The sequence below is a fragment of the Macaca fascicularis genome, chromosome 11, assembly GCF_037993035.2.
Source record: "Macaca fascicularis isolate 582-1 chromosome 11, T2T-MFA8v1.1".
Lineage (NCBI taxonomy): Eukaryota > Metazoa > Chordata > Mammalia > Primates > Cercopithecidae > Macaca > Macaca fascicularis.
Genome location: NC_088385.1, coordinates 59474386 through 59498755, shown reverse-complemented (window position 1 = coordinate 59498755; position 24370 = coordinate 59474386). Strand labels below are relative to the sequence as shown.

Genomic DNA, 24370 nt, shown 5'->3' with positions numbered 1-24370 from the left:
TTACTTTCCTGACAAACATCCTGGCAGACAGCAGAGGTGGTAGTGACTGCAAGGCAGGGGCACCCGAGCAAGTGTGCTCAGGAATTAGTTTAATGTTCTAAGCCAAATTGATCCTTCTCGCTTTTTCTTTCTTCCTCTCCTCTATCACATAATGCATTTTGACCACAAAGAGAAAGGAGCCTTGGGGTCATCAGTGTCTCAGATGCTCCGAAACACCATTTCCTTACGTTGGCATGGATAAATTGAGTTTGGAGGGCGAGTGCTCTATGATGTAAATGAAGGAGGTGATTTACCTTCAAAACCAGCGTGAGCTTAGTGTCAATTTTAGACAAGTTGACTGTACAGCCATTGGCCGTCAGAAACCACATTGCCCTCTGTGTGTCTCAATCCCAGAGAAAAGGCTCTCTGACCCTTGGAGGAACCATCCTGATTCTCTGAGGTCTGGATGTGTTGAGGGGCTATGGATCCCCCTACTCATGGGGGTGCTGCTCTGATCCATGGCCTGGGGTGGGCTGGGGTCTCTTGCTCTTAGGTGCGATTCCTGGAGCAGCAGAACCAGGTGCTACAAACAAAATGGGAGTTGCTGCAGCAGGTGAACACCTCAACTGGAACCAACAACCTGGAGCCCCTCTTGGAGAACTATATCGGTGACCTGCGGAAGCAGGTGGATTTGCTCAATGCGGAGCAGATGCGCCAGAACACAGAGGTCAGGAGCATGCAGGATGTCGTGGAGGACTACAAGAGCAAGTGAGACTCCAGGCAGGGCAAAACAGGGGAGAAGCATGGCCGGAAACTCGTCACAGGGGCAAGACATTCTGCTGTAGTGTTTATGTGTAAGGGTAGGGGAGCGGGACATGCAGACTCTGCACTGCACAACTGCAGGAGGCGCTGTTTTGTATGTGGCAACCCAGGTAGATGATATTGGCAGCCAGCTGTCAATCGCATTGGGTGGGGAGGGGCAGGATAGCTTCATGGATGTTGAAGCCAAGTAAGCCTGATTTCCAGTGTGGGCTCTTCCACTTACTAGCTGCCTACAAATTCATCTTTTTAAGCCTCTGGTGTTCATGTTAATAATGTGGGAAGAGCAAGAACCTCCCTTGTTGGATTGTTGTGGGTAGATCTGTGGTTCTCAGACTTGAGCATGCATCAGTTTGCTGGAATCAGATTGCTGGGCTCTGCCCCCCAAGTTTTGGATTCAGCAGATACAGGAGAGTGTTTGTACTTCTGACATGTTTCCAAGTGATGCTGATGTTCGTGGATTGGGGACCACGCTTTGAGAACTGCCGGTTTTGAATGAAATGATGCTTAATAAGTTCTTAGTACTGTGCCTGCACACCCCTACAGTCAGTAAACCCTAGCTATTATGACCACAAACAGTAGGGGTGACAGGAGTTGTCGAATTCCAGATCAGCTGCTCCTGAGCTGTGCAGGCAGCCGAGCCTCTCCCTTCCTCTTCTTCCCCATTTGGGGTTCAGGGTGCTTCTCTCCCATCACCTTGGCATGCTTACTGTGCCGTGCCAGTAGAGATCCAAGTGTGTGTGAGTCAACGAGGGAAAAATGAAATCCACACTGGAGGTGCTGGTGGGGGATGGGGCACAGAATTGTAGGTTAAATTTTTTCTCTTCAAAAATATTTAGTAAAAGTGGTTGGTATTTCATGTTCTCAATTTTAAGGAATGAATGAATTTGACACATTTACAAAGGTAAAACATCAAAATAAAAATAGATGTTCCAGGGACCTTCTCTGTGGCTCTGGGTTTCCATGTTGGCCTGGGCTCCCCTCTGTTGGCTCACAGACCCAGGAGTTGGCACTGCCCTCATCCATGAGAGCGCCAGCCTCCTGGAATGGACAGCCAGCACCTTGAGCAGGGTTCTCTGAGCTCAGGACAGCAAATGTTTGGGGAATTCCAAGCTTTCTGCTGTGAGGAGGAACCTCAGAGAGCCAAGGTCAGCCTGTAGCCTTTCTGTGCTCCTTGCCTCGCCTGACAGGTATGAGGACGAAATCAACAAGAGGACTGGCAGCGAGAATGACTTTGTCGTCCTGAAGAAGGTGAGGGAAAGGGGAGTCCCAAGGGTGGCTGTGGACCAAGGAGGCTTCGGGGAGTAAGGAATCCCTATGGGATGCTCTGTGGCAATGGCAGGGTGACCTCTGTGGCAATGGCAGGGTGGCCTCTGTGGCCGGCTTGCTGTGTGTGATGCCTAAATGTGGGGCCCTTACACTAGAACTGACACTGATAATGACTCTTTAGGAAGCCTCCAGTTTGTATCTGTCTGGGGTCCTGAAAGTGAAATGAAGTGAAATGACAGCTTTTGAATGTCAGTTATGTGTAGCCTTGGGACCCGGGGAAGGACCTGGGTGTTGGGTGTGACTGACTGAGATGTGGAGGTTGGTGTCACATCTCCTTCTGGCCAGGAAAGCCAGGACATGTAGATCCCTTATTGGAGTGAGGTGTTGAATTTTTGAAGTAAGGAAATAAACCCAGAGTGGCTCTGCCACTTGCCTGAGCCACCCAGTGAGCTGGAGGCAGGCAATGCCTGGGCAATAAAGTCAAACTGTTTCTGCCTGCTATTCAGGATGTGGACGCTGCTTACGCGAGCAAAGTGGACCTGGAGTCCAGGGTGGACACTCTGACTGGGGAGGTCAATTTCTTGAAGTATTTATTTTTGACGGTGAGTTAAGCGTTTATAAGAACGCCCTTTCGCACTTTGGGAGGCCGAGACGGGCGGATCACAAGGTCAGGAGATCGAGACCATCCTGGCTAACATGGTGAAACCCCGTCTCTACTAAAAATACAAAAAACTAGCCGGGTGAGGTGGTGGGCGCCTGTAGTCCCAGCTGCTCGGGAGGCTGAGGCAGGAGAATGGCAGGAACCTGGGAGGCGGAGCTTGCAGTGAGCTGAGATCCGGCCACTGCACTCCAGCCTGGGCAACAGAGTGAGACTCTGTCTCAAAAAAAAAAAAAAAAAAAGAAGGCCCTTTCTTTTCTCACATCTCACAAGGAGTATGGGCTATAAGAGGCGAGGTCTGAAACCCAACGCTACCCACTAGGGACTCATCTCCCCAGGTACCCCAACTCTGTGGGCCTGGAGTCAGCCATCCTCTCCACCCCAATCCTCAGAATCCCCAGGTTGGGGTAATGGAGATGGAAGGCTGGGAGAATCCTGAGTTAGGTGGAGGCGAACGTGTCCCTGGTTCATGGCTTCCAATCTGTCTGGGAAATCACCCAGACATATAAGGGGCAAAACCAACCAGAAATCTTCATTAATTCTGGGGAGTTGATGGAGCTGTTAGGAAACTCTGTGGGAGGTGACAGTGTGAGTCTCAAAGGGAGTGACCTTAGTGGTGGGGGATCAAACACTCTGTCACCCAGCCCTCTTTTGCCTGTGTCTAATTTGGGGGTACTTGCTCTGGGCCAGATGCTGTGTTAGAAATTTATGTTATGGGCATCTCCATTCTACACATGGGAAAACTGAGGCACTGAAGGGTTAAATTACTTGCTTGGTTACCTTGCTAGTCAATGGTAGAGCCAACACTCAAAAGTGAGTCCAAGTGGCTCTGCAACTGGAGTCCATTCTACTGCCTCAGAGAGCTCATGTGATTTCAAGGAACAGGCATGCCTGCCAAGGAGCCCAGCTAACTATGGTGGCCAAGTCAGAGCAAGGCAGAATGGCAGTTGCAGAAGAGGTGTGATGGGGAGATGGTATCTGAAGGGCTCCAGGTTTAGGCTCCTTCCTTCTCCCTGGAGGCAGTTAAGACTCTCCCTATTATCTCTCATTGCACACAACAATTCCAAGAGTTTTCCCCCAAGACTACCTGGCCCAGGCTTCTGGCTTCCCCCGAGAGCCTTGAGGGAGCAGCAGAGGAAAACTGAGGCCCCCAGAGGAGAATGGAAGGAGTCAGCCTGTGCGCCATGCCTCGCAGGAGCTGTCTCAGATGCAGACTCACATCAGCGACACCAACGTCATCCTGTCCATGGACAATAATCGCTCCCTGGACCTGGACAGCATCATTGATGCAGTGCGAACCCAGTACGAGCTGATTGCACAGAGGAGCAAGGACGAGGCCGAAGCCCTGTACCAGACCAAGGTGGGTACGGCCCCCAGATCTGGTGCCCAGAAAAACAGATTCTTCCCAGAAATGTCTTTCTCTTATTGCATTGTCTTTCTTATTTCTGAAGTAAAATGTGTTTGTTATACAAATTCTAGAAATTACATGTAAAGATTACCAATCTCTCACTACCTCTATTAATATGTTAATATCTCTTCTGCCAGTTCTTTGTAGCTATTAAGCTAGTGCAAAAGTAATTGTGGTTCTTGCCATTAAAAGTAATGATAAGAACCGCAATTACTTTTGCACCAACCCAATAATGTTTATTGAGAACTCATATGTCTTAGACACTGCACAAAGTGCTTTACATAATATATATATTATTTCATTCAATCCTTACAACAACCAATGAGGTAAGAATTTCATTATCACAATTTTATAATAGATAATAGTGCATGAGATTACTTAATTTCTCTAAGGCCTTGTAGCTAGTAAATGGCAGAGCCACAGCTTAATTAAACTCGGGTTTGTGTCTACAAACTCATTCCCCTCACCACTAGAATGATTTTTATTCTTTTTTTCATAATGGTATCTATTAAAATGTACTTTTTTTAACTTTCTTTCTTTTTTTTTTTTTTGTTTGAGATGGAAACTCGCTCTGTCTCCCAGGCTGGAGTGCAGTGGCGTGATCTCAGTTCACTACAAACTCCACCTCCTGGGTTCAAGCGATTCTCCTGCCTCAGCCTCCTCAGTAGCTGGGATTACAGGTGCACACCACCACACCAAGCTAATTTTTGTATTTTTAGTAGTGACAGGATTTTGCCATGTTGGCCAGGCTGTACTTTCTCTTTTACTTATCGCATATAGATACCTTTCTGTGACACTAAATAATCTGCCGCATTTTTAACAGCCTGGTATTATATTGTAAGACTACACCCTCCCTTATTAGATCAACGTCTTTGTGGCTAAGTTGTTGGGCACATCTTTGGTTACTTCTTTACCATAAACTGACCTGGATCTTTTTGGATGGTGAATCCTCTGGTTGAAAGGGCATGGCTGACAGTCCAGTCACTAAATTCTGAACAACTAGCATTGATGATTGGCTTTGAGGATGATCTGTGGCCAACTCCAATCCTGGCTGACCTCTGTCCCACTGTCCTGCAGACAGTGTTCTGGGGTGGAATGGATTTCGACCTTAGACTGGGAGGCAGAAGGCCAACAGTGAAAACAGCAGAATGCAGATTCCCTCAAGTTGACGCTTCTCCCACCCACTTCAAAACCCTGTCCTGGGGGTGGAGTTCTGACTGATGGGGCAATACAGAGACAGAAACAGAGATGGAGGGGAAATGAGACTGAACGTGGAGCAGGTGGAGGGCCTCTGGGACATAAGGTCCTGCCTGATTGCTAGGGAGATCATCCTGGAAAAGGGTGGGAAGCTATATGGTAGGCGGAAAGAGTGAGGGGGTCTCAGTGCGGGTAAGGACCAACGTGAAGGCTTAGATGTGTGAAAAAGTGTTAGAAAGGGCATCACGAAGCAGGTTTGTCTGGCTGGGATGAGAGTCTGCCCAGAGATAGGTGGGAATGCAGGAGGCTTGGTATGGTGTGAGCGTGTGCATGTATACATGTGTTTGCAGCCCGGGTGAGGGAGGTTTGGTATAGCTGTGAGTGTGTATGTAGGGGCGACCACAGCACAAGATGGGTGAGAATCTCCCAGGGGAGAGCAACCCAGACCTACTCCCTCCTGGAGGGGCTTGTGGTGGGCAGCACATGCTGACCATGATGCTGCCTTTGGCCCCTAGTACCAGGAGCTCCAGATCACAGCAGGCAGACATGGAGACGACTTGAAGAACAGCAAGATGGAGATTGCAGAGCTCAACCGCAGCGTCCAGAGGCTGCAGGCAGAGATCAGCAATGTGAAGAAGCAGGTGGGATGGGTGCTCAGGGAGGGCTGACTAAGCCCTGCACCTCCCACAATGCCCTGCCAGATCGAGGTCTGGAAGCTTAACCCTAAAATGGTCTCTGACTGTCTCTGGAACAGATTGAACAGATGCAGTCACTCATTTCGGATGCCGAGGAGAGAGGCGAACAGGCCCTCCAGGATGCGCGGCAGAAGCTGCAGGACCTGGAGGAGGCCCTGCAGCAGTCCAAGGAGGAGCTGGCCCGGCTGCTGCGTGACTACCAGGCCATGCTAGGGGCCAAGCTGTCCCTGGATGTGGAGATCGCCACCTACCGCCAGCTGCTGGAGGGCGAGGAGAGCAGGTGGGTCCGGCAGCTGTGTTTCTGGGGCTAAGGCTTGATATGTACCCATGAAACTGTGGGACTGGCTATTTGGAGAAAAGATAAGCCCCACCTTTTTGGGAAGATTGGTAGCCCAGGGTGAGCAGAAACATTCCAGTTAGAGGCAGACGCTGTGTGAGTTGGCAAGGTAGGGAGAAGTCATTGTTATCATTCCTCTGCCTCCAAGTAGAATGTCCTTATACCCCAACCCAAGTCACTGCAGCTGGGTATTCACCCCCAATGCTAAAAGTCTTCATGAAAACGCTGAAAATTCTCTCGGCTCCACTGGCTTCCTGCTGTCATGCACACAAATTTCCCTAAGGCTTGGGGACACCTCTGATCTGGATGTCTGTGGGCCACCGCCTTCCCTCCTCAGGCCCTGTGGGTCTGGCTGACCCTGTGCTTTGGTTTTACAGGATGTCAGGAGAGCTGCAGAGCCATGTGAGCATCTGTAAGTAGCAGAGCCCACGGACAGAGAGAGGCTGGTGGTTCTGGGTGGAGGGAGGGCCGGGAGGTGGCCAGCAGAGAACTGAAAGTCTGGCATTTTAGCTTCCAGTCTTGTACAACAGACATCAAAGTAAGCAAGTGTAATGGCAAAGTCTGGAAGAATTCATTTGAAATAAATGGTTGTGATTTCAGGTCTACTTATCTTAATCGTTAGGATGCCTTTTTTAAAATTAAAAAAAAATTTTTTTTAAATGATGCCTAGGAATCAGCAGTGGCTAGAACTCTTTAGGGTATATGTTCAATAAACAATGAGTGTGTTGCTGAGAGGACCCTGGCATTCCTTTGTAGTATGAAGAATAATTTTCAAGTGGGAACACTTTCAGTTTTCAATGTATCGGTTTGCAAGTCGATGCCACGGGTGATCGAGGATGGAGGAGGCTGCAGGTGCAGGGATGGGTGCAGGTGGGGGCCCTGCCCGGTCCCTCTGACCCCCTGTGCACTGTCCCCTCCCCACAGCGGTGCAGAACAGCCAGGTGAGCATCAGCGGCGGCGCGGGAGGTGGCGGCAGCTACGTCTCTGGAGGCTACGGCGGCGGCAGCGGTGGGGGCTACGGCGGTGGAAGAAGTTACCGCGGAGGCGGCGCACGAGGGGGCAGTGGAGGCGGTTATGGCAGCGGCGGCGGGAGCTACGCAGGGAGCGGCAGAAGCAGCCGCGGATCCTCGCGCGTGCAGATCATCCAGACCTCCACCAACACCTCCCACAGGCGGATCCTGGAGTAGAGGCCTCGCTTCTGCCATACCTCAAGCCTGCACCCGCACCGCCCTCTCCTCAAACTCCTCCCCTCCACGCCCTTCCTGACTCCCTGTCGTTCACTTTTCTTGATGGGTCTCAGCAATTTTGCCAATAAATTAGAGTCTAATGGGGGGAAGCAGGGTGGATAAGCCCAAACAGCAGATCTCTTTGGAGGGCACTGGCTTGCAGTCAGAGTAACAGCTAAGCACATTCTCACTCAGACTCCGTTCAGCTGGCCCTGCTGCTGTTCCTGCTCCCACCTTTTTGGGAAGATCTGTAGCCCAGGGTGAGCAGAAACATTCCAGTTAGAGGCAGAGGCTGTGTGAGTTGGCAGGTTAGGGAGAAGTCATGGCTATCATTCCTCTGCCTCCAAATAGAATGCCCTTATGCCCCAACTCAAACCACTGCAGCTAAGTATTGATCCACAATGCTAAAAGACACCAGGCATCTAGTTTAGCAATGGAGAGAAATAGCCTGTAAAGCATCGACAAGGCACATAATGGAGAGTTGGTATCTCAGCCCCAGGCTCCTTTTGCTGCACCTGGGCTGCTCTGTGAACAAGAATCCACACCCCCTGCCCTTCTGGGGGCCACAAGATGATCCCTTTGGGGGAAGTTGCTGATTGCAGGACAAGCTAGCTTGGTAAGGAAAACCTCTGCACCACCCGCCTATTCCTGCCTCTTGGTCCACAGCCTCACGCACTCATGTTGATGGAAAGTATAGATTTGCTGCCCACATCAGGTATCTGTAAGGCATCACTGTCCTGATTCTGAACCTCCATCTCAGGAAGCATTCTCCCCTGTGTAAACAACTCAAGGTGGGAGTATTTCAGAGGGCATGGGGTCACGAATCCTCACCCAGAGGGAAGCCTGTTTTAGCAGTGGATGCGGGAGTTGATGAACAGACAAGCAAGTTCTGCTTCTGTCCTGTTTCCTCCTGACAGCTCCATTCCTTGAAAGTCTGATTCTTCCTAAGCTCTGCTTCATAACCACTCTGAGAATTGTCCCGTGGGGTGGGCACGCGAAGCCCAGCTCTGTTCTATCCAGGTGCCTTGGGCCTGAGGAGTCTGAGGATCTGACTTGGGTCTTGGAAGGGTTCCAACCCCAAGTCAGTCAGGAAGCTGCCCGTTTTTTGTTGTTGTTGTTGCAAGGCAGTTTAATGCCCTTTCTCAGACCTCTCTAGTCCCTCCCGCCCTCTGTTCTCTGTGGCTGTGAGCACTTTGTGAGAATTTGACTCTTAATTTTGAATCTTATGTAAGAGGCTTGAGATGTGCTGGAGAGGGCAGGAAGAGGAAAGTTATCAGCCAACTAACAGGTCTTGAGAGAGAGAATGTAGCTTTGCTTTTAAGATCTGGAGTCACCTTCACTTGCTAGCTGAGTCCTAACACAACTTCCAAGTCCATGATTCTCTTGGGGCATTGGATGGGCTCAGTGTGGGTCTCTTAGGCAGTGCTTGTGACTTCATCATTTCCTGGTTCAAAATTGTACTGTCAAGGGGCAGCATTTCTGGTATTTCTATAATAAATTTTTCTGTGATCTCAAACTGCTGTTTGGTCAGGAGATGCATTATTTCTTCTTCTCCTTCCCCTTCTTCTTCTCCTTCCCCTTCTTATCCTTCACCTTCCTCCTCTTCTCCCTCCTCCTCCTCCCTGCTCGTCCTCCTCCCTCCTCCTCCTCTTCCCCCTCTTCCCCCTCCTCCTCCTCTTTCTTCTTCTTCTTCTTCTTCTGCCTCTTCTTCTTCTTCTTCTGCCTCTTCTTCTTCTTCTTCTCCCTCCTCCCCCTTCCCCCCTCCTCCTCCTTCTCCTCCCTCCTCTCCCTCCTCCTCCTTCTCCTCCCTCCTCCCCCTCCTCCTCCTCCTTCTTCTTCTTCTTCTTCTTCATCTTCATCTTCTCCTCTTTTTCTTCTTTCTCCTAAATAAAGATGGGGTCTCACTATGTTGCCAAGGCTGGTCTTGAACTCCTGGGCTCAGTCAATCCTCCCACCTTGGCCTCCCACAGTGCTGGGATTACAGGTGTGAGCCACGGTACCTGGGCCATTTCTTTTAAAATGTCTGCAGACCTGAAATTATTCATATTTGGGAAGTTAAAATTTCTTCTTCTTATTTTTTATTGTATAAGTAATACACAGCCTTGAAGAATCTTGCAGACATAATCTTATTAATCCTTAAAGTGGCTGATCATTCAAAAGTCAATTATACATTTGTTCAATAAGCACTTATGAAGCTCCTACTGTGTGGCAGGCAGTGGCTTAGGCACTGGGAATGCAATGTTGAATGAACATGTTTCTGAATCTTAAGTTGCTCACAACTAAATGACATATTATGGGGGAGGGAAAATACAGAGAGAAGAGAAATCTGAATGTGCTTTTAAGGACCTCCTAGCCTGAGAGTGGAAGCAAGGCCTATTCTGAGGACACAGGCAGACCCCCCAAAACAGGAACAGTGGGACTTACGACAGGTGCCAGTGCTGGGGAAGGGATGTTTGGTTCCAACAGACTCCTGGAGGACTGGGATATGGAACAGGGCCGAGGAAGGGGGGTGTGGGTGGGGAGGTGAGGGAAGGGCCTTCCAAACAGGGGAACAGTCCCCTCAGAGACTCAAAATAAGAGTGAGTGTGGGGGTGAGAGGGAGCAGCTGGACGGGAGAAGCTGAGCTGGGGAGGGAAGGGGCTGAGGCCCATAAACTGAGTGGGCTCATGGGCAGAGACATCTACAATCGATGACTTGAGGGAAGCAGAGATGCAGAAATTCCAGAATGGAGCAAGTTAAGCCACCACCTCATCCTCTGTGGTAGTTCTGAGTCCATGTAAAAGAGTCACATAAAAAGATGTGATCTACTTTCTAATTCCCTGGAGGGACTTTGATGAAATTTGGATACGGGATTCATTCGAATATGACTAGAACCCATATTGATAAGACACTGTGTTCCCAGGCACACCCCTCCATTTTCTCTGAGAAGTTTCTCCCCATCTCACCTGTCCTGGCAGCAGGCTTGTCAGGGGATGGGTAGGAAAGGCAGAGATGGGCAGAGAGGCTGTCCGAAGGGAAGGAGAGAGGGAGCAGACAGATGCAGTGTACCACACTTGCAGCCAAGAGCCAAGATCACAAGGACTAGGAAGACATGGATGGAGAGCAGTGGGCATAAATATGACTTCGAGTGTCCAGCTGGCAGGTGAGGAGACGTGAGTCAGAAGGTGTGGCAGCTGCTGGAGGCAGCCGTGGGAATCAGGAAGAGAGTCACGTCTAGATCTTGTTTAGGCTCTTCTGGAGGCAGATCACTCTGGGGACTCTGAGCTCCAAGGACAGTAATAAACAGCCTACTCAGAGGAGGGTGACCAGGACAGTGATGGTGGGGAATCAAAGCCTGGTCACAGGAGTACCGGTGAAAGGCCCAGGAGAGCAGACTCTGAGGGAGATGTGGCAGCTAACTGCAAAGATTTGAAAGGCTTCTGTGGGACCGCAGGAAGGGTGGCTGACTCTAGCCGATGACCTAGATTAGGCAGTGTCTTTGCAGTTAGTTGCCACATGTCCCCTGAAAGGTGGGCTTCTCCTCCACATGTGGGCAGACTGTCTGCCCACCTTTCCCTTTTCTGCCTGTCCCCTGACAGGCCTGCTGCCAGGATAGGTGAAATGGGGAGAAACTTCTCAGAGAGAATACAGGGGTGTGCTTGGGAACAGAGTGTCTTATCACTACGGGTTGATACGATGTTTGCAGTTAGCTGCCACATCCCCCACAAAGACTTCTGGAGGGGCGTGCCTGGGAACACAATGTTTTATTCATATGGGTTGCTGTCTTATTCCAATGAATCCCATATCCAAATTCCATCAATATTGCTTTAGGAAGCTACAACAAATTTGGCTCAATATAAGAAGCACCTTTCTATTGATCCTAACATGGGAGAGACTACCTGGGGAGTGATCAAATTTCAAGCAGAGATTGTCTAACCGTTTGGCAAGAGGTTGAGGGCGGGAGTGGAGATGGGTGGGGATATGTGTATGAAGGTGTCTCACATCTTTGCTGTACTGAGTTCACGTGGTGGAGCCTGAGAAAAAAAATTCTACTCTCCGTGTTATATGGGAAGAATAAGGTCAGGTGCCAGCGAAAGCTAAAGTCACAGAGAGGCCAAGGGCCCTAGCCAGGATTGTAAAATGAAGCTAAGTTTTCTGGCAGCACAGGGTCTATTACAGGGTGTGAGTTTGATTATCCCTGGGGTCATGCGTGTTTGATACTCTAAGGGGATCCAGGTTGGCTCTGATAAAAAGCGCAAAGGTAAAGCCAACCACAGCTCACCTTTCTCATCCTCTCCTGAGAACAAGTTGGGATTGTCCCAGAAAATGTGGCCCTGACTTTTCTCTTCAGAATTCCTGATTTTGTCCAGTCATGGAGGCCTGGGGGACAGATGGAGGGAATCGTGTGCCTGAATCTGAAGAATATTGGAATAGAGATTCCACAAGGCAGGGGCAGGAGAAATAAAGGACAGAGAGGAGAGGAGTTGGTCAAAGAAGTTATCTCAATGTCTAAATGAGTAGTCTTAATTTGAAGTTCAGGGCAAGAGGGAGTAACTCTAGGGACCTAAACAAGGAAGGCTAGCACTAAGACACGGAGGCGATTTCCTGAAACAGATAATATTTCCATCAGAGACAATAAGAAATCCCATTAGGAGAAAATGTCTCTCACTTTCAGCTCACCCCGGTGAAAACAACAAGCAATTCTATAAACCATGTAGGAAATGCCCACACGTGCAATATCTCACCTGAGTCCCACCGTACCTGGGAGTGGGGAGACCAGGTGTGGGGGTCTGAAGTCCTTCCAGGGACCACAGAGTTCTCCATCCCTGCCCGTGATCAATGCTATTCCCACAAGGCAGATACTTAGAGGGAGAGCCAAGCAGGTGCATTCATCAATCAAACCAAGAGGCTGGCAGGAGGGAGCAAGCACCTGGGTTCGTGAGAGTCCCAGGGAAAGGCCGCCAGCTACTCTTCGCTCTGAGAGGCAGGGTGGCAGGGTGGGGCACTCTGGAAATATAAATTTAATTCCACCAGCTTCTCATCCACAGAGATTTTGATCTGAGGACGTGGTGAACTGGAGGAGCAATCATTGACTCAGTAAAATTGTAACTCCATCTGACCTTGGACAAGGTGCGCGTTTCTGGGCTGGGAAAGTTCCTGGTCTAAGGAAGAGTCTCTTGAGAATGTCATCTCTTTTCAATTACCCAGCCCTTTGGCCCAGGATGCATCTTCAAATTAATGAGCCATTTGCTCATTAATTGGTCCCAGGGAAACAAGTCCAACAAATTACTGGGCATTACCCTGAACTTGAAGGTCCCTCTTCAAGGTTTCCCTGGTTGTATCAGCTTTCCGATCAGTCTGGGAAATGGATGTCTTCAGGTTGATCAATGCTGTGTTGCAGGGCTGGCTAGGAATTTGGGGTATTGGGAGGTTTTCTAGCGTGGAGGACCGGATCCGAGTGGCCCAATCCCAAGCCTGGAAGGGTTTCCAAGGGGCTCTAAGTGTGCATTCTGGCCTCCACGCCTGTCCCTGTGTGCTCAGCCCTCAGTGTTTGTGCCCCCCCTGCAGAGCAATCACTCTGCAGCGAGGGCAAAGGCTCCTCACATCTGGCCCCAGCTCCCTCCAGCCTCAGGTGTGCCCAGCATCCCTTCTTCCACATGATGGCCCCTAGCTTTCCTAGGGCAGGTCCGTGGACTCCTTAAGGCTTTCTCTCACAAGATGAGGAATGGGCCCATCTCAAGAGCTTAAATGTCCTGTTCCAGCCTTTTCACTGTTTCCAGTAAAGCAGGGGCTTGTTCTAAAGTTGTTTTTTTTTTTTTTTTTTTTTTTTTTTTTTTTTGTCTGATTATTATATCAGCTTCTGGGTTCTCTCAAATGCAAGAGTGAGGGAAAAATCTTTCCTTTTTTCCTTTTTTGAGATGGAGTCTCTCTGTGTTGCCCAGGCTGGAGTGCAGTGGCATGATCTTGGCTCACTGCAAGCTCTGCCTCCTGGATTCACGCCATTCTCCTGCCTCAGCCTCCAGAGTAGCTGGGACTACAGGCACCTGCCACCACACTGGGCTAATTTTTTTGTATTTTTAGTAGAGACTGGGTTTCACCATGTTAGCCAGGATGGTCTCGATCTCCTGGCCTTGTGATCTGCCCACCTCAGCCTCCCAAAGTGCTGGGATTACAGGCGTGAGCCACCACGCCCGGCTCCTTTTTTCTTTATCTATCCTCTACTATGCTTCAGTTTCCCTGGAAGGTACAAAGAGCCCCCTTTTTACAGAGGAAGGAAACTTAGGCTCAGAGATGGTCAGTGACCTGCCTAGAGAAGTGCAGAAGCAGGAGTGGAGCAGAGCCCAGGCCTGGTGGCCTCCATGGCACGGAGTAAGATGGGCCCCACCGCCTCTCTCCTCCACGCTCATCTTTGTTTTCCTCCTTCCTGGCTTCTGCTCTGCTCCAGCCTTGCTAGTGAGTGACTCCTGGGGACCTCCTTCTTTGCCGTCTGTCCTAAATAAGGCTGCCCCTCTGTCTGCACCTCTCCCTCCTATGTAAGAAGGCTTGGCCCCTCCTCTGCTGCCTGGCTGCTTTCAACATCTCACCCTACCTCCCCATTGTCTGTGATTTCTCTGCACTCCGCCCAGGCCTCAGCTTTCCCCACTCCCCTGGGATTTCCCTGTCCCACGTCCCTGGTGGAGTCCCTCAGGGCTGGGTGGCTTGTCATTGCATGTCTCTCTTCACTCTTTTCTTGGTCCCATCCCACAAAAAGCTCTCAAAACATCACCACACCTGCTCCTGCCTATGCCCCACAGCGAGCCCCTGGCAGCCTCATCTCAATGATCAGTTCTGGGTTGTGTGTGTGAGTCCTTGGGTGGGGGTGTTTTGGTACTCTGTAATCCAGCACCGCTGGGGTAACTCTCAAGTATAAGGGGACATGTGGGATGCTGGGAGGGCATCAAAAGACACAGGGGACTCAGTCTTGCTTTCAAAAGGCTTACAGAGCGATTGAAGGGCCAGGAAACACACAGCACATGCATGAAAATGAGCCAAGCAATGCATCAATATGTACTGAGTCTGGCAGCAGCCGAGCTTGGAAAAAGAGACCAACAGAGCACTTGCCTGATGTGGATTGAGGAAAACTTCCTGTAGGAGATGGCATTTACCTGCAAGGCCTGATGGACCAAAAACAGATTCAGGACCAAATGTTCAGGAATTGAGATCTTTGGTGGCCCAGAGCTTGACTAAGGGTAGGGTTTTGTGGCAAGTTGCCGAGGCAATCAGAAGACTTTTCAGAGAAGAGAAGAGTAGAACTGGGCTTGGAAGACAGAGAGGAACAGGGATGGAAAGGGAAGAAGAGGATTGAACAGTCTGGGCAAAGCATGAGAGTGAAGTGGTCAAGGCGTGAGGCTGGGGGAGTGGGTGAGCAGGGCAAGATGTAGGAGGTGCGGGTGGTGTGAGCAGGCCGATGACAGAAGGAGCCCATGCGATGCAGCGGGCTTGGACTCTGGAGTGAGGCAAGCGTGGCTTGTCAGTTACCTGCTGGATGACCTTGGGCACATATTTCAACCTCTGTAAACCTAAGATGCCTTTTCTTTAAAATGGGGCTAAAAGCTCCCACCACACAGACTTTGTGTGGTATTCAAATGCAATGTGGTTCCTAACAACATAGTTGCTGCCTGTAGATGTTAGTGTCTCTTTCTCTCTCATTTTATCTTTATTTCATAAATGCACAGTACATAAGTAAGCCAGGAGAGAGTGTGTGGCTCACACCTTTCCTGCATGTGGTTTTTCATATCCCACACACCCACCCTGATCCTGGGGACATCACAGGAGATGACGGGCCTGGTCTGGCAGCACTGCAGCTCCAGCTCTGTTGGGCTGCCTTGAAAATGGGCAGTGGAAAAAGAATAGGAGTTTGATTCAGTTCTCAGGAACTGACTTATGACTTAGACTTTTTTTTTTTTTTTTTTTTTTTTTTTTTTTTTTTACTTTTTTGGGCCTGTGCTCTCACTTCTCTGTGAGGCAGGTTAGATGGTGTGACCTTTGCGGCTCCATGGATGGGAGCATTCTGTAATTCTCTGTGTACTCGTTTACAGGGCCCAGTTCCACTTGCCTGTCTTTGAGCCTCTTCCCAGTTTAGGAGGAATATCACTTGAATTGAAATCAGAAAACCCAGGTTCTGGTCCCAGATGTGTCTTTTCCTAGCTGGAGTGTCTAGAGGAAGCCACTTAGTCTCTGAGCATCAGTTTTCTGTTTCATGAAATGGGTTGAGAACAGCTAGACTGCCCAGTTCTCAGGGCTCTTGTGGGATGCTCTTTGTATATGTGTTTGGTGGGGTGAGCTGTGCAAATGTAAGCTATGGTGAGGTTTACGGCACTTATTCCTTCTAGTCCTGCATTTCTCCCTTCTCACAGGAGCACCTGGAGTACGTTTTGCAGCTAAGTTGTCTACCAATTCCCTGACCATCCAAATCTTTGATTTTTCTGTGTGTCAGTTTCTTAGTTCAAAGATGGGAGTGTGGATCACTGCCAGGATCTGTTTTTGGCTGGCACACACATGCACACAAACATGTGTACACACACATACTCACACCCCTCCAAAATGCTAGAAGGAATCGATGGCGCAGAACAATATGTCTCATGAGGGAGTATGCTGAACTAAAATAATTTTGATTGCCTGTCAGAAAATGATTAGGCAATAGTCATTACCATGTCAAGACTGTCCCAGTCTCCATTGTTCCTAACAAGACCTGAATTACTCATTCCCTAAAGAGATGGTTGGTTTAGCAGCCGAAGGATTTTAGTGCTAGGACAGAGTCCCAGATAGCAATGCCATGGAGATGGCGAGGGAGCGGGGTAGCGGGGGAGTGGTGAGGGGCACTTTCTGGAGGAGGGTATAAGGCAAAAACTGTGGGAGGAGAAGAGGGACAAGGCTCAATGTGAAGAGTGCAATGGAGAGGACAAACACAGCCAGCCCGATTCAGAGTCACAGAGCAATGGGATCAGATGATCTTCACAGACTCTCTCTCCCATAGATCTTGCACACCATAGTGGAGACTTCCCACGTACATCTATGGTTTGCCACTTACAGAATTGCTTGGAGCCAGCTGAAGTTAGAGCTGGTTTCTTCCCTTTGAGTCTTCAATTCTGTGTTTATGTGCAGGCCTGGAGACCACGCCAGGCTTCTAAGAAGTCTTCAAATGAAAGTCTGCGTGGGGTTCTGGTCTGTCCAGATCTCAGTGCCACTATTATCCACTGACATTGATCAAGTGCTGCTCTCCAGGAAGGCCCCTGAGGTTTCCTGGTCCATTGCAATGCATGCCGGGGGCTCTTGCACTTGGGTGGAAGTAAAATCTCCTCACTAAACTCTGCACCACCAAAATCCCCTTCTCAGAATGAATTGAAGAAACATTTTCCAAGTGCTTGCATGTGCGAGGAGCCAAGGATTCAGAGTGATAAAACAGGCCTTCTGCCCTCAGAACTCTCTGTGGTGGGGTACTTCCTGTGCTGTCTGGCTTTACACACAGCAGGCAGAATGACTTGAATTCGGCTGCTGTGCTGTCGTACAACATGCTGTTTAGGATCTTACACACGATAGCTAGGTATCCTTGCTTCAAATCCCAGCCACCCCACTTACCAACTGTGTAGACTTGGTCAGGTTGTTCAACCCCGTGTCTCAGTTTTCTCATTCTACAAATGGGGAGAAAAATACCATCTATCTCAAAGTTGTGAAAATTAAGCAAGTTAATACATATGTGCTACGTAGAACAGTGCCTGGTACATGGTCAGTTTTTGATACTGTTAGGTGTTATCATTATCATTATTATTACCTCCAGAAACAATTTAAACTTCTCAGATCAGGCTCTCCAGATACCTCTCATTGTCCTCCTTTCCAAATCTGCATTTATTTCTCCCTCTTTACAGTCCAGTGTGAGGCTTAAATCACCCGTCAAGCCTCACCTCTACCCCTGTGCTTTACAAAATGTCCTAGAGCTTCTGTCTACTCATCTCACTGCTCTGTGGGCTTTTTCACTCATGGGTGTTTGCATGCTATCCGTTGCCACCTGTTTTCTGTTGCTGGTGTCTGTCTCCTGCTCCATCTTTGAAGAAAAGGAACAAGAAAAGTAACAACTGAGAAACAGAGACAAAACATTGTCTCTCCCTTCTGGTTCCTCCAGACCACCCACTCATCCATCTTGTTCAATGACAGCTTCTCTTCCTTTAATTAATCAACGTGGTATATTTGTAAAGATCTTTATATTTATAAAAGATCTTTAAATTTTTTAGTTATTAAAGCCCTTACTCTTTGTCAGGGTGTAACTGAGTGAGCTCTGGAGTTTGGAAGGCAGATCTTAGAAGTGGGCCAGAGAGCTCCTTCTGAGATCCAAGCATAGGGAATTGCACCTGCTGTGCATGGTAAGACAGTGTGCTTGGTAGCTCACAAGGGCAAGGTGAGAATGGAAACTTTCATACCTTTGTGATGGGGGTTATGAAATCCTACCAAGAAACACCAGGTATCAGATGTGGGGTCCTGTTTTCCCAAAGCCACAAACGCTTGAAGGAAGATCTTGTGTGATAAAATAATTACCGCATGAACCAATTTTGCATGCACAGCAATTCTGAGAGCCCATCCTGGGAGCTAGGTGTGTAGTGTTTATCGTATTGTTGAGGCTCGTAAAAATCTTGTATGGCTGCAGGCAAGCCAAACCCTTGAGAGGCACTGCATCTCCGCTGACTCTGGAGGACCAAGCCCAATTGCTTCCCTGTATATAAGGGGAAGTGTCTATGCTTGGGGTAGAGGAGTGTTTAGCTCCTTCCCTTACTCTACCTTGCTCCTACTTTTCTCTAAGTCAACATGAGTCGGCAGTTTAGTTCCAGGTCTGGGTACCGAAGTGGAGGGGGCTTCAGCTCCGGCTCTGCTGGGATAGTCAACTACCAGCGCAGGACCACCAGCAGCTCCACACGCCGCAGTGGAGGAGGTGGTGGGAGATTTTCAAGCTGTGGTGGTGGTGGTGGTGGTGGTAGCTTTGGTGCTGGTGGTGGATTTGGAAGTCGGAGTCTTGTTAACCTTGGTGGCAGTAAAAGCATCTCCATAAGTGTGGCTAGAGGAGGTGGACGTAGTGGCTTTGGTGGTGGTTATGGTGGTGGTGGCTTTGGTGGCGGTGGCTTTGGTGGTGGTGGTTTTGGTGGTGGTGGCTTTGGGGGTGGTGGCATTGGGGGTGGTGGCTTTGGTGGTTTTGGCAGTGGTGGTGGTGGTTTTGGTGGAGGTGGCTTTGGGGGTGGTGGATATGGGGGTGGTTATGGGCCTGTCTGCCCCCCTGGTGGCATACAAGAAGTCACTATCAACCAGAGCCTTCTTCAGCCCCTCAATGTGGAGATTGACCCTGAGATCCAAAAAGTGAAGTCTCGAGAAAGGGAGCAAATCAAGTCACTCAACAACCAATTTGCCTCCTTCATTGACAAGGTGAGTTTCTCTGCTCAGTGCACTGGTAGGGCTGCTGCTGGTCCACTTGGGACTGGTGCAGTCAAAATACATGTAGGTTTGAACCTCAAGTTTCCATGTTTACATGGTTAAAAGGATGTTTTGTGGAATGGTCTCCTGGGAGATATGTTAGAAGCATGCTTGTGAATGGTGCTAATGACTCTCTCTTGGACAAAGGGTTCTGTGGTCTACCTAAAGATGGATCAGTGTGACATTAACATTTAAGTGTTTTTTTATTCAGCTCTTGAGCTGAATTGGGACTCATATCTGTTGAATGAAGATAATAGAAATGGGGCTAACTGAACTTTCCAGGGTGCAAGTGAGAACCCTGGAAAGGTCTTCCTAACCATGGAAAGGGAGCTAAGTGTGAACATAGTATAGAGTATTATTGTAGCAGAAAATATGTAGTAAGTCAGTGCCAAACATCTTTTGCTGTCAGAGGGGAGCTCTGCCTTGTAATAATTTTACATTGGTACTGGATGAGGCTAGAGCTTTTTTACACTAATATCTCCAAAAATCAGTTCTAAAAAAACCCAGATAAACCATTTTTTAACTTTTTGCTTAATCATTAATAGTGCCAATCCAAGCTTATCCACAACAAATTTCAAATCCAATTTTGAATTTTCCTGATATGCTTTTGAAATGTGTGTGTGTCCTGGGGATGTAAACCAATTTTTATGGTAATATACCTCACAAAATTTTGGAAGGCAAATCTCTTAAATACCATGCACCTATTTCGAAACATAATTGCAATAATTCTGTATGTACTTTGCTATTGGTATTTGTTTAGTTACTCCCTTCCAAGCCCTCTCTGAATTAACGAGTTGGGTTTTGTTATGCAGATGATGCTAACTTGATCATCTTCTTCCTATTTATCTGTCATGGTCAGAAGATAGGAACTGAAGTTCTTTTCCAAATGAGGCCTCCATGGCTATGGGACCCCTTTTCTGTATCAGGAGTAATGGGGTCTTGTGTTTTTAGGTGAGGTTCCTGGAGCAGCAGAACCAGGTACTGCAAACAAAATGGGAGCTGCTGCAGCAGGTAGATACCTCCACTAGAACCCATAATTTAGAGCCCTACTTTGAGTCATTCATCAACAATCTCAGAAGGAGAGTGGACCAACTGAAGAGCGATCAATCTCGGTTGGATTCAGAACTGAAGAACATGCAGGACATGGTGGAGGATTACCGGAACAAGTAAGGGACCCTGTCTGGGCCATTCTTAATTCTTGCTCCAAAAGAGTTCCAGAAAGTGATAAGCTAAGATCATGAAGCAGTATGTAGCTATGTCTTTTCTTAGGTTAGAGGCACATCAATTTGGCATTTTCAGAAATCTTCATTTTCTCAGGAGATGGAAATAGTTTAGTGGTTTTATTGCTCAGTAGAAAGGAGTGGCCAATATGTCCCAGGTTCATAATAGAAAGGCAGTGATAGGCAATGCCACCTTTAGTCTAGAATGCTGGACTTCAGGTCTTACCCCCTCTGAATCTCCTAATTATTTCTGCTTTCCTGCAGGTATGAGGATGAAATCAACAAGCGGACAAATGCAGAGAATGAATTTGTGACCATCAAGAAGGTGAGCAAATTCTGTACAATGGAACTCACATTTGAAATAAATAATGGAAGAGAGTCTCCAATTACTAAGCAGAAAGCAACCATGATATGGAGAGCCAGGGAGTAGACCTGAGGAGTATCTGGAGTGGGGCTGTATTTTCACATCATCATGGACCTAGACTGATCCAGACACTTGGCTTCTCCGTGTTTCTCAGCACCTTACATAGTAGGTGGACAGGCAGGTTCTCAGCAAGCCAGGCGCACTCCCTTGATGGTGGTGCTATCTGGGGGTGGGGCAGTCAGGGAACTGTGATCTACCTGGGGTAAAAAGGAGTGGAGTAGACCCAAAGCTCCTTTTTTGCTTGGAGAATCCCCTTACAGGTAATGAGAGGGAGCTGCCCTGGAGAGAATGTGCCTTCATGATGCCCTTTGTTCCTCTAGGATGTGGATAGTGCTTATATGACCAAGGTGGACCTTCAGGCCAAACTTGACAACTTGCAGCAGGAAATTGATTTCCTTACAGCACTCTACCAAGCAGTAAGTCTTCCAGTTTCAACCAAGTTTTTCTAAATGGAGAGTTTTTAAGTCTGACTCCACCACGATTCAGAAGAATAGATATTTATCTTTTATCTTCTGACTGCTTTCTCTGTCTAAGTTGTTTTTTGTTTCAGTGTTGTAAGAGTCACTAACCTATTATGTCTTGCAGGAGTTGTCTCAGATGCAGACTCAAATCAGTGAAACTAATGTCATCCTCTCTATGGACAACAACCGCAGTCTCGACCTGGACAGCATCATTGCTGAGGTCAAGGCCCAGTATGAGGAGATTGCCCAGAAGAGCAAAGCTGAGGCTGAGTCCTTGTACCAGAGCAAGGTGAGTGGGCTGAAGGCCTAGCCAGTTTCCCTGAAATGGCTTGTCTTGCTATCCTGTGTTATCTCATGTATGTGTATCTGCGTCATGCTGAGTTCTGCCCACATTTAACAAATGCTATCTACCATCTTTAGTATGAAGAGCTGCAGATCACTGCTGGCAGACATGGTGATAGTGTGAAAAATTCAAAGATAGAAATTTCCGAGCTGAATCGTGTGATCCAGAGACTTAGATCTGAAATCGACAATGTCAAGAAGCAGGTATGTGCTTCCTCCTTCTAGCACGCAGCTGCATGGAATGGGGGTAACCCTCAGGTAAACGGCGAGTGCTTTCTTAGTTTTGAATCTTGAAATTCATACCGAGGCTACATTATTATCCCTGGTTCCTTTTGTGACTATACTAGTTTCCAGAATGCAGCCATCATGCTGGGTTCTCTTTAAGGAAATCTGTGAGAATGGCCTAATAGAGAAAGATGGAATGGTCAATGTGAGCGATCTAGCCTATGACCCAAAGTGGACTTAAGAGTTGGGGAGTGACAGGAAGCACAGCCAGGAGGTTTTAGAGTAGGTGTTTAGAAGAATGTCAAGTCTGTAAGGATTGTAGGAGCCTTATTCAGGGCCAAGAGAGGCTGTTGAGTTACCCCTAAGGTCTTTTAAGGAAGTCAACATGGTGATGCATTATCCCGTGTGATATGACTTAAGGCCAAGTGGTTCTGTTGGACTCATTATTGGCCTCACTGGAGTGGGGAGACCTGGGATGAGGAGGCCACGGGGGGAATGCATGTTATGAGAGGATGTCACATTCTTTTTCAGATCGCCAACTTGCAGCAGTCCATCAGTGATGCAGAGCAGCGTGGCGAGAGTGCCCTCAAGGATGCCAAGAACAAGCTGAACGACCTGGAGGATGCCCTGCAGCAGGCCAAGGAAGACCTGGCCCGCCTGCTGCGCGACTACCAGGAGCTGATGAACACCAAGCTGGCCCTGGATCTGGAGATTGCCACCTACAGGACCCTCCTGGAGGGAGAGGAAAGCAGGTGAGGAAGGGATGCTGGGAGTCGAACCTCTTCTCATGGTCTTCCTTCCTTGCAAGCTGACTGTTGTTGAAGACGCAACCATCTGACTGCAGCTTGTCCTGGGTATGGGGAAATGAAAAGTACACGGAGCAGGGGGAAAGACCTAGTTTTACTTTGGGAGCTGGAGTTCCAAGCTGTTTATTTTTTTTCTTCTAGGGCTGTAACATATCTAGAAAGAGCTTTGAGGTGGAGCAAATTATTCCATATCTGGGCTGCCTCAGATGGCAGCTGGCCTAAAGTCAGCACCTGTAGAGGGGGCCTTCATTGGCTGCAAGGCTCTTGTCTCATTTATATGAGAATTTCTCCCTGTTTGGCCCTTGCTGAGAAAAATGACAGGTTTGGGAGGCCTGAGGGAACTGGGTTAAGTTTCAGATCAGGTGCACTGGAGCAGCCCCAGACAGGGAGAGTCTTCAAGGTGGCGGAGCAGGGGGAATGGGGAAGGGGTTTGTGAAGCTGGAGTGTCCTGAGGAATTTTCTTCTTTTCTCCTACAGGATGTCTGGAGAATGTGCCCCGAACGTGAGCGTGTGTAAGTCCAAGCGGATTTCTTAGGGGCATGTGCAAGCTTTGTTGGGTTGGAAAGGGAGTTGAAGTTGAAAATAACTGAGCTTCCTCTTGCAGCTGTGAGCACAAGCCACACCACCATCAGTGGAGGTGGCGGCCGAGGAGGTGGCGGCGGGGGCTACGGCTCTGGAGGTGGCAGCTATGGCTCCGGAGGTGGCAGCTATGGTTCTGGAGGTGGCGGCGGCGGCGGCGGCCGTGGCAGCTATGGCTCCGGAGGTGGCAGCTACGGCTCCGGAGGCGGCGGCGGCGGCCATGGCAGCTACGGCTCCGGAAGCAGCAGTGGGGGCTACAGAGGCGGCTCTGGAGGAGGCGGCGGCGGCAGCTCCGGCGGCCGGGGCTCTGGCGGCGGGAGCTCCGGAGGCTCCATAGGCGGCCGGGGATCCAGCTCTGGGGGTGTCAAGTCCTCTGGTGGCAGTTCCAGCGTGAAGTTTGTTTCTACCACTTACTCCGGAGTAACCAGATAAAGAGATACCCTCTGTTTCGTTAGCTCTAGTTCTCCCCAGCATCACTAACAAATATGCTTGGCAAGACCAAGGTCAATTTGTCCCAGCCTTACTGGAGAAAAGAGCTATGGTTAGTTACACTAGCTCATCCTATTCCCCCAGCTCTTTCTTTTCTGCTGTCTCCCAATGAAGTTTTCAGATCAGTGGCAGTCTCAGTCCCCTGGCTATGACCCTGCTTTGTGCTTTCCCTGAGAAACAGTTCAGCAGTGACCACCACCCATGTGACATTTCAAAGCACCTTCTTAAGCCAGCCAGAGTAGGACCAGTTAGATCCAGGGTGTGGACAGCTCCTTAGCATCTTATCTCTGTGCTGTTTTGGTTTTGTACATAAGGTGTTAGCAAGTTGTTTTTCTTTTGTGGAGAGGTCTTAAACTCCCCGTTTCCTTGTTTTGCTGCAATAAACTGCATTTGAAATTCTCCATGTGTCTCAATCTCCCTTGTTTACGGCACTCTTTAACCTGGATGGGTGTTTTGTGAGGTAAAAGAAGATGCTAGAGCCACATGGCATATGGGAGAGTCATGCACACAAACATGAGAAAAATGCAGAGGTCAACCAGGCAACATTTCACCAGATTAGAATCACAGAGAGAGAGCAAGCACTTTCCCAGACGGTGGGGACGTCATGGAGAAATGGAGAGACTGGGTGGCAGATTTTATTCATTTGAGAAGGCTTTCTTGAAAAGGGCAGTGAGCAAGCAGGTTGGGAGGGAGAGGTGTGGCATTGAGAAGAAGGGAGAGTATGGCACGAAAAAGTAATTCTTCACGTGGAACAGCCAGTAAGG

At 48.8% G+C, this 24370-nt stretch overlaps 1 protein-coding gene across 3 annotated transcripts in view; it reads left to right on the top strand.

Moving 5' to 3' along the window:
- KRT1 (keratin 1) overlaps positions 1 to 24007 on the top strand; it is a 28995-nt gene extending 4988 nt beyond the window's left edge. Inside the window, exons 2-17 of one of the 3 annotated variants that reach the window (XM_065524236.2) lie at positions 533 to 747; positions 1989 to 2049; positions 2574 to 2669; positions 3921 to 4085; positions 5846 to 5971; positions 6085 to 6305; positions 6740 to 6774; positions 7287 to 7303; positions 20012 to 20226; positions 20545 to 20605; positions 21025 to 21120; positions 21290 to 21454; positions 21586 to 21711; positions 22264 to 22484; positions 23016 to 23050; positions 23143 to 24007. In XM_065524236.2, the coding sequence (XP_065380308.1) occupies positions 533 to 747; positions 1989 to 2049; positions 2574 to 2669; positions 3921 to 4085; positions 5846 to 5971; positions 6085 to 6305; positions 6740 to 6774; positions 7287 to 7303; positions 20012 to 20226; positions 20545 to 20605; positions 21025 to 21120; positions 21290 to 21454; positions 21586 to 21711; positions 22264 to 22484; positions 23016 to 23050; positions 23143 to 23549 (2262 nt within the window). In that variant the 3' untranslated portion in view covers positions 23550 to 24007. Of the gene's footprint in view, positions 1 to 532; positions 748 to 1988; positions 2050 to 2573; positions 2670 to 3920; positions 4086 to 5845; positions 5972 to 6084; positions 6306 to 6739; positions 6775 to 7286; positions 7304 to 18344; positions 19013 to 20011; positions 20227 to 20544; positions 20606 to 21024; positions 21121 to 21289; positions 21455 to 21585; positions 21712 to 22263; positions 22485 to 23015; positions 23051 to 23142 lie in introns of those variants that run through there. The other 2 variants (XM_074006933.1, XM_005570936.5) reach the window with 2 other exon arrangements.
- The last annotated feature ends 363 nt before the right edge of the window (positions 24008 to 24370 follow it).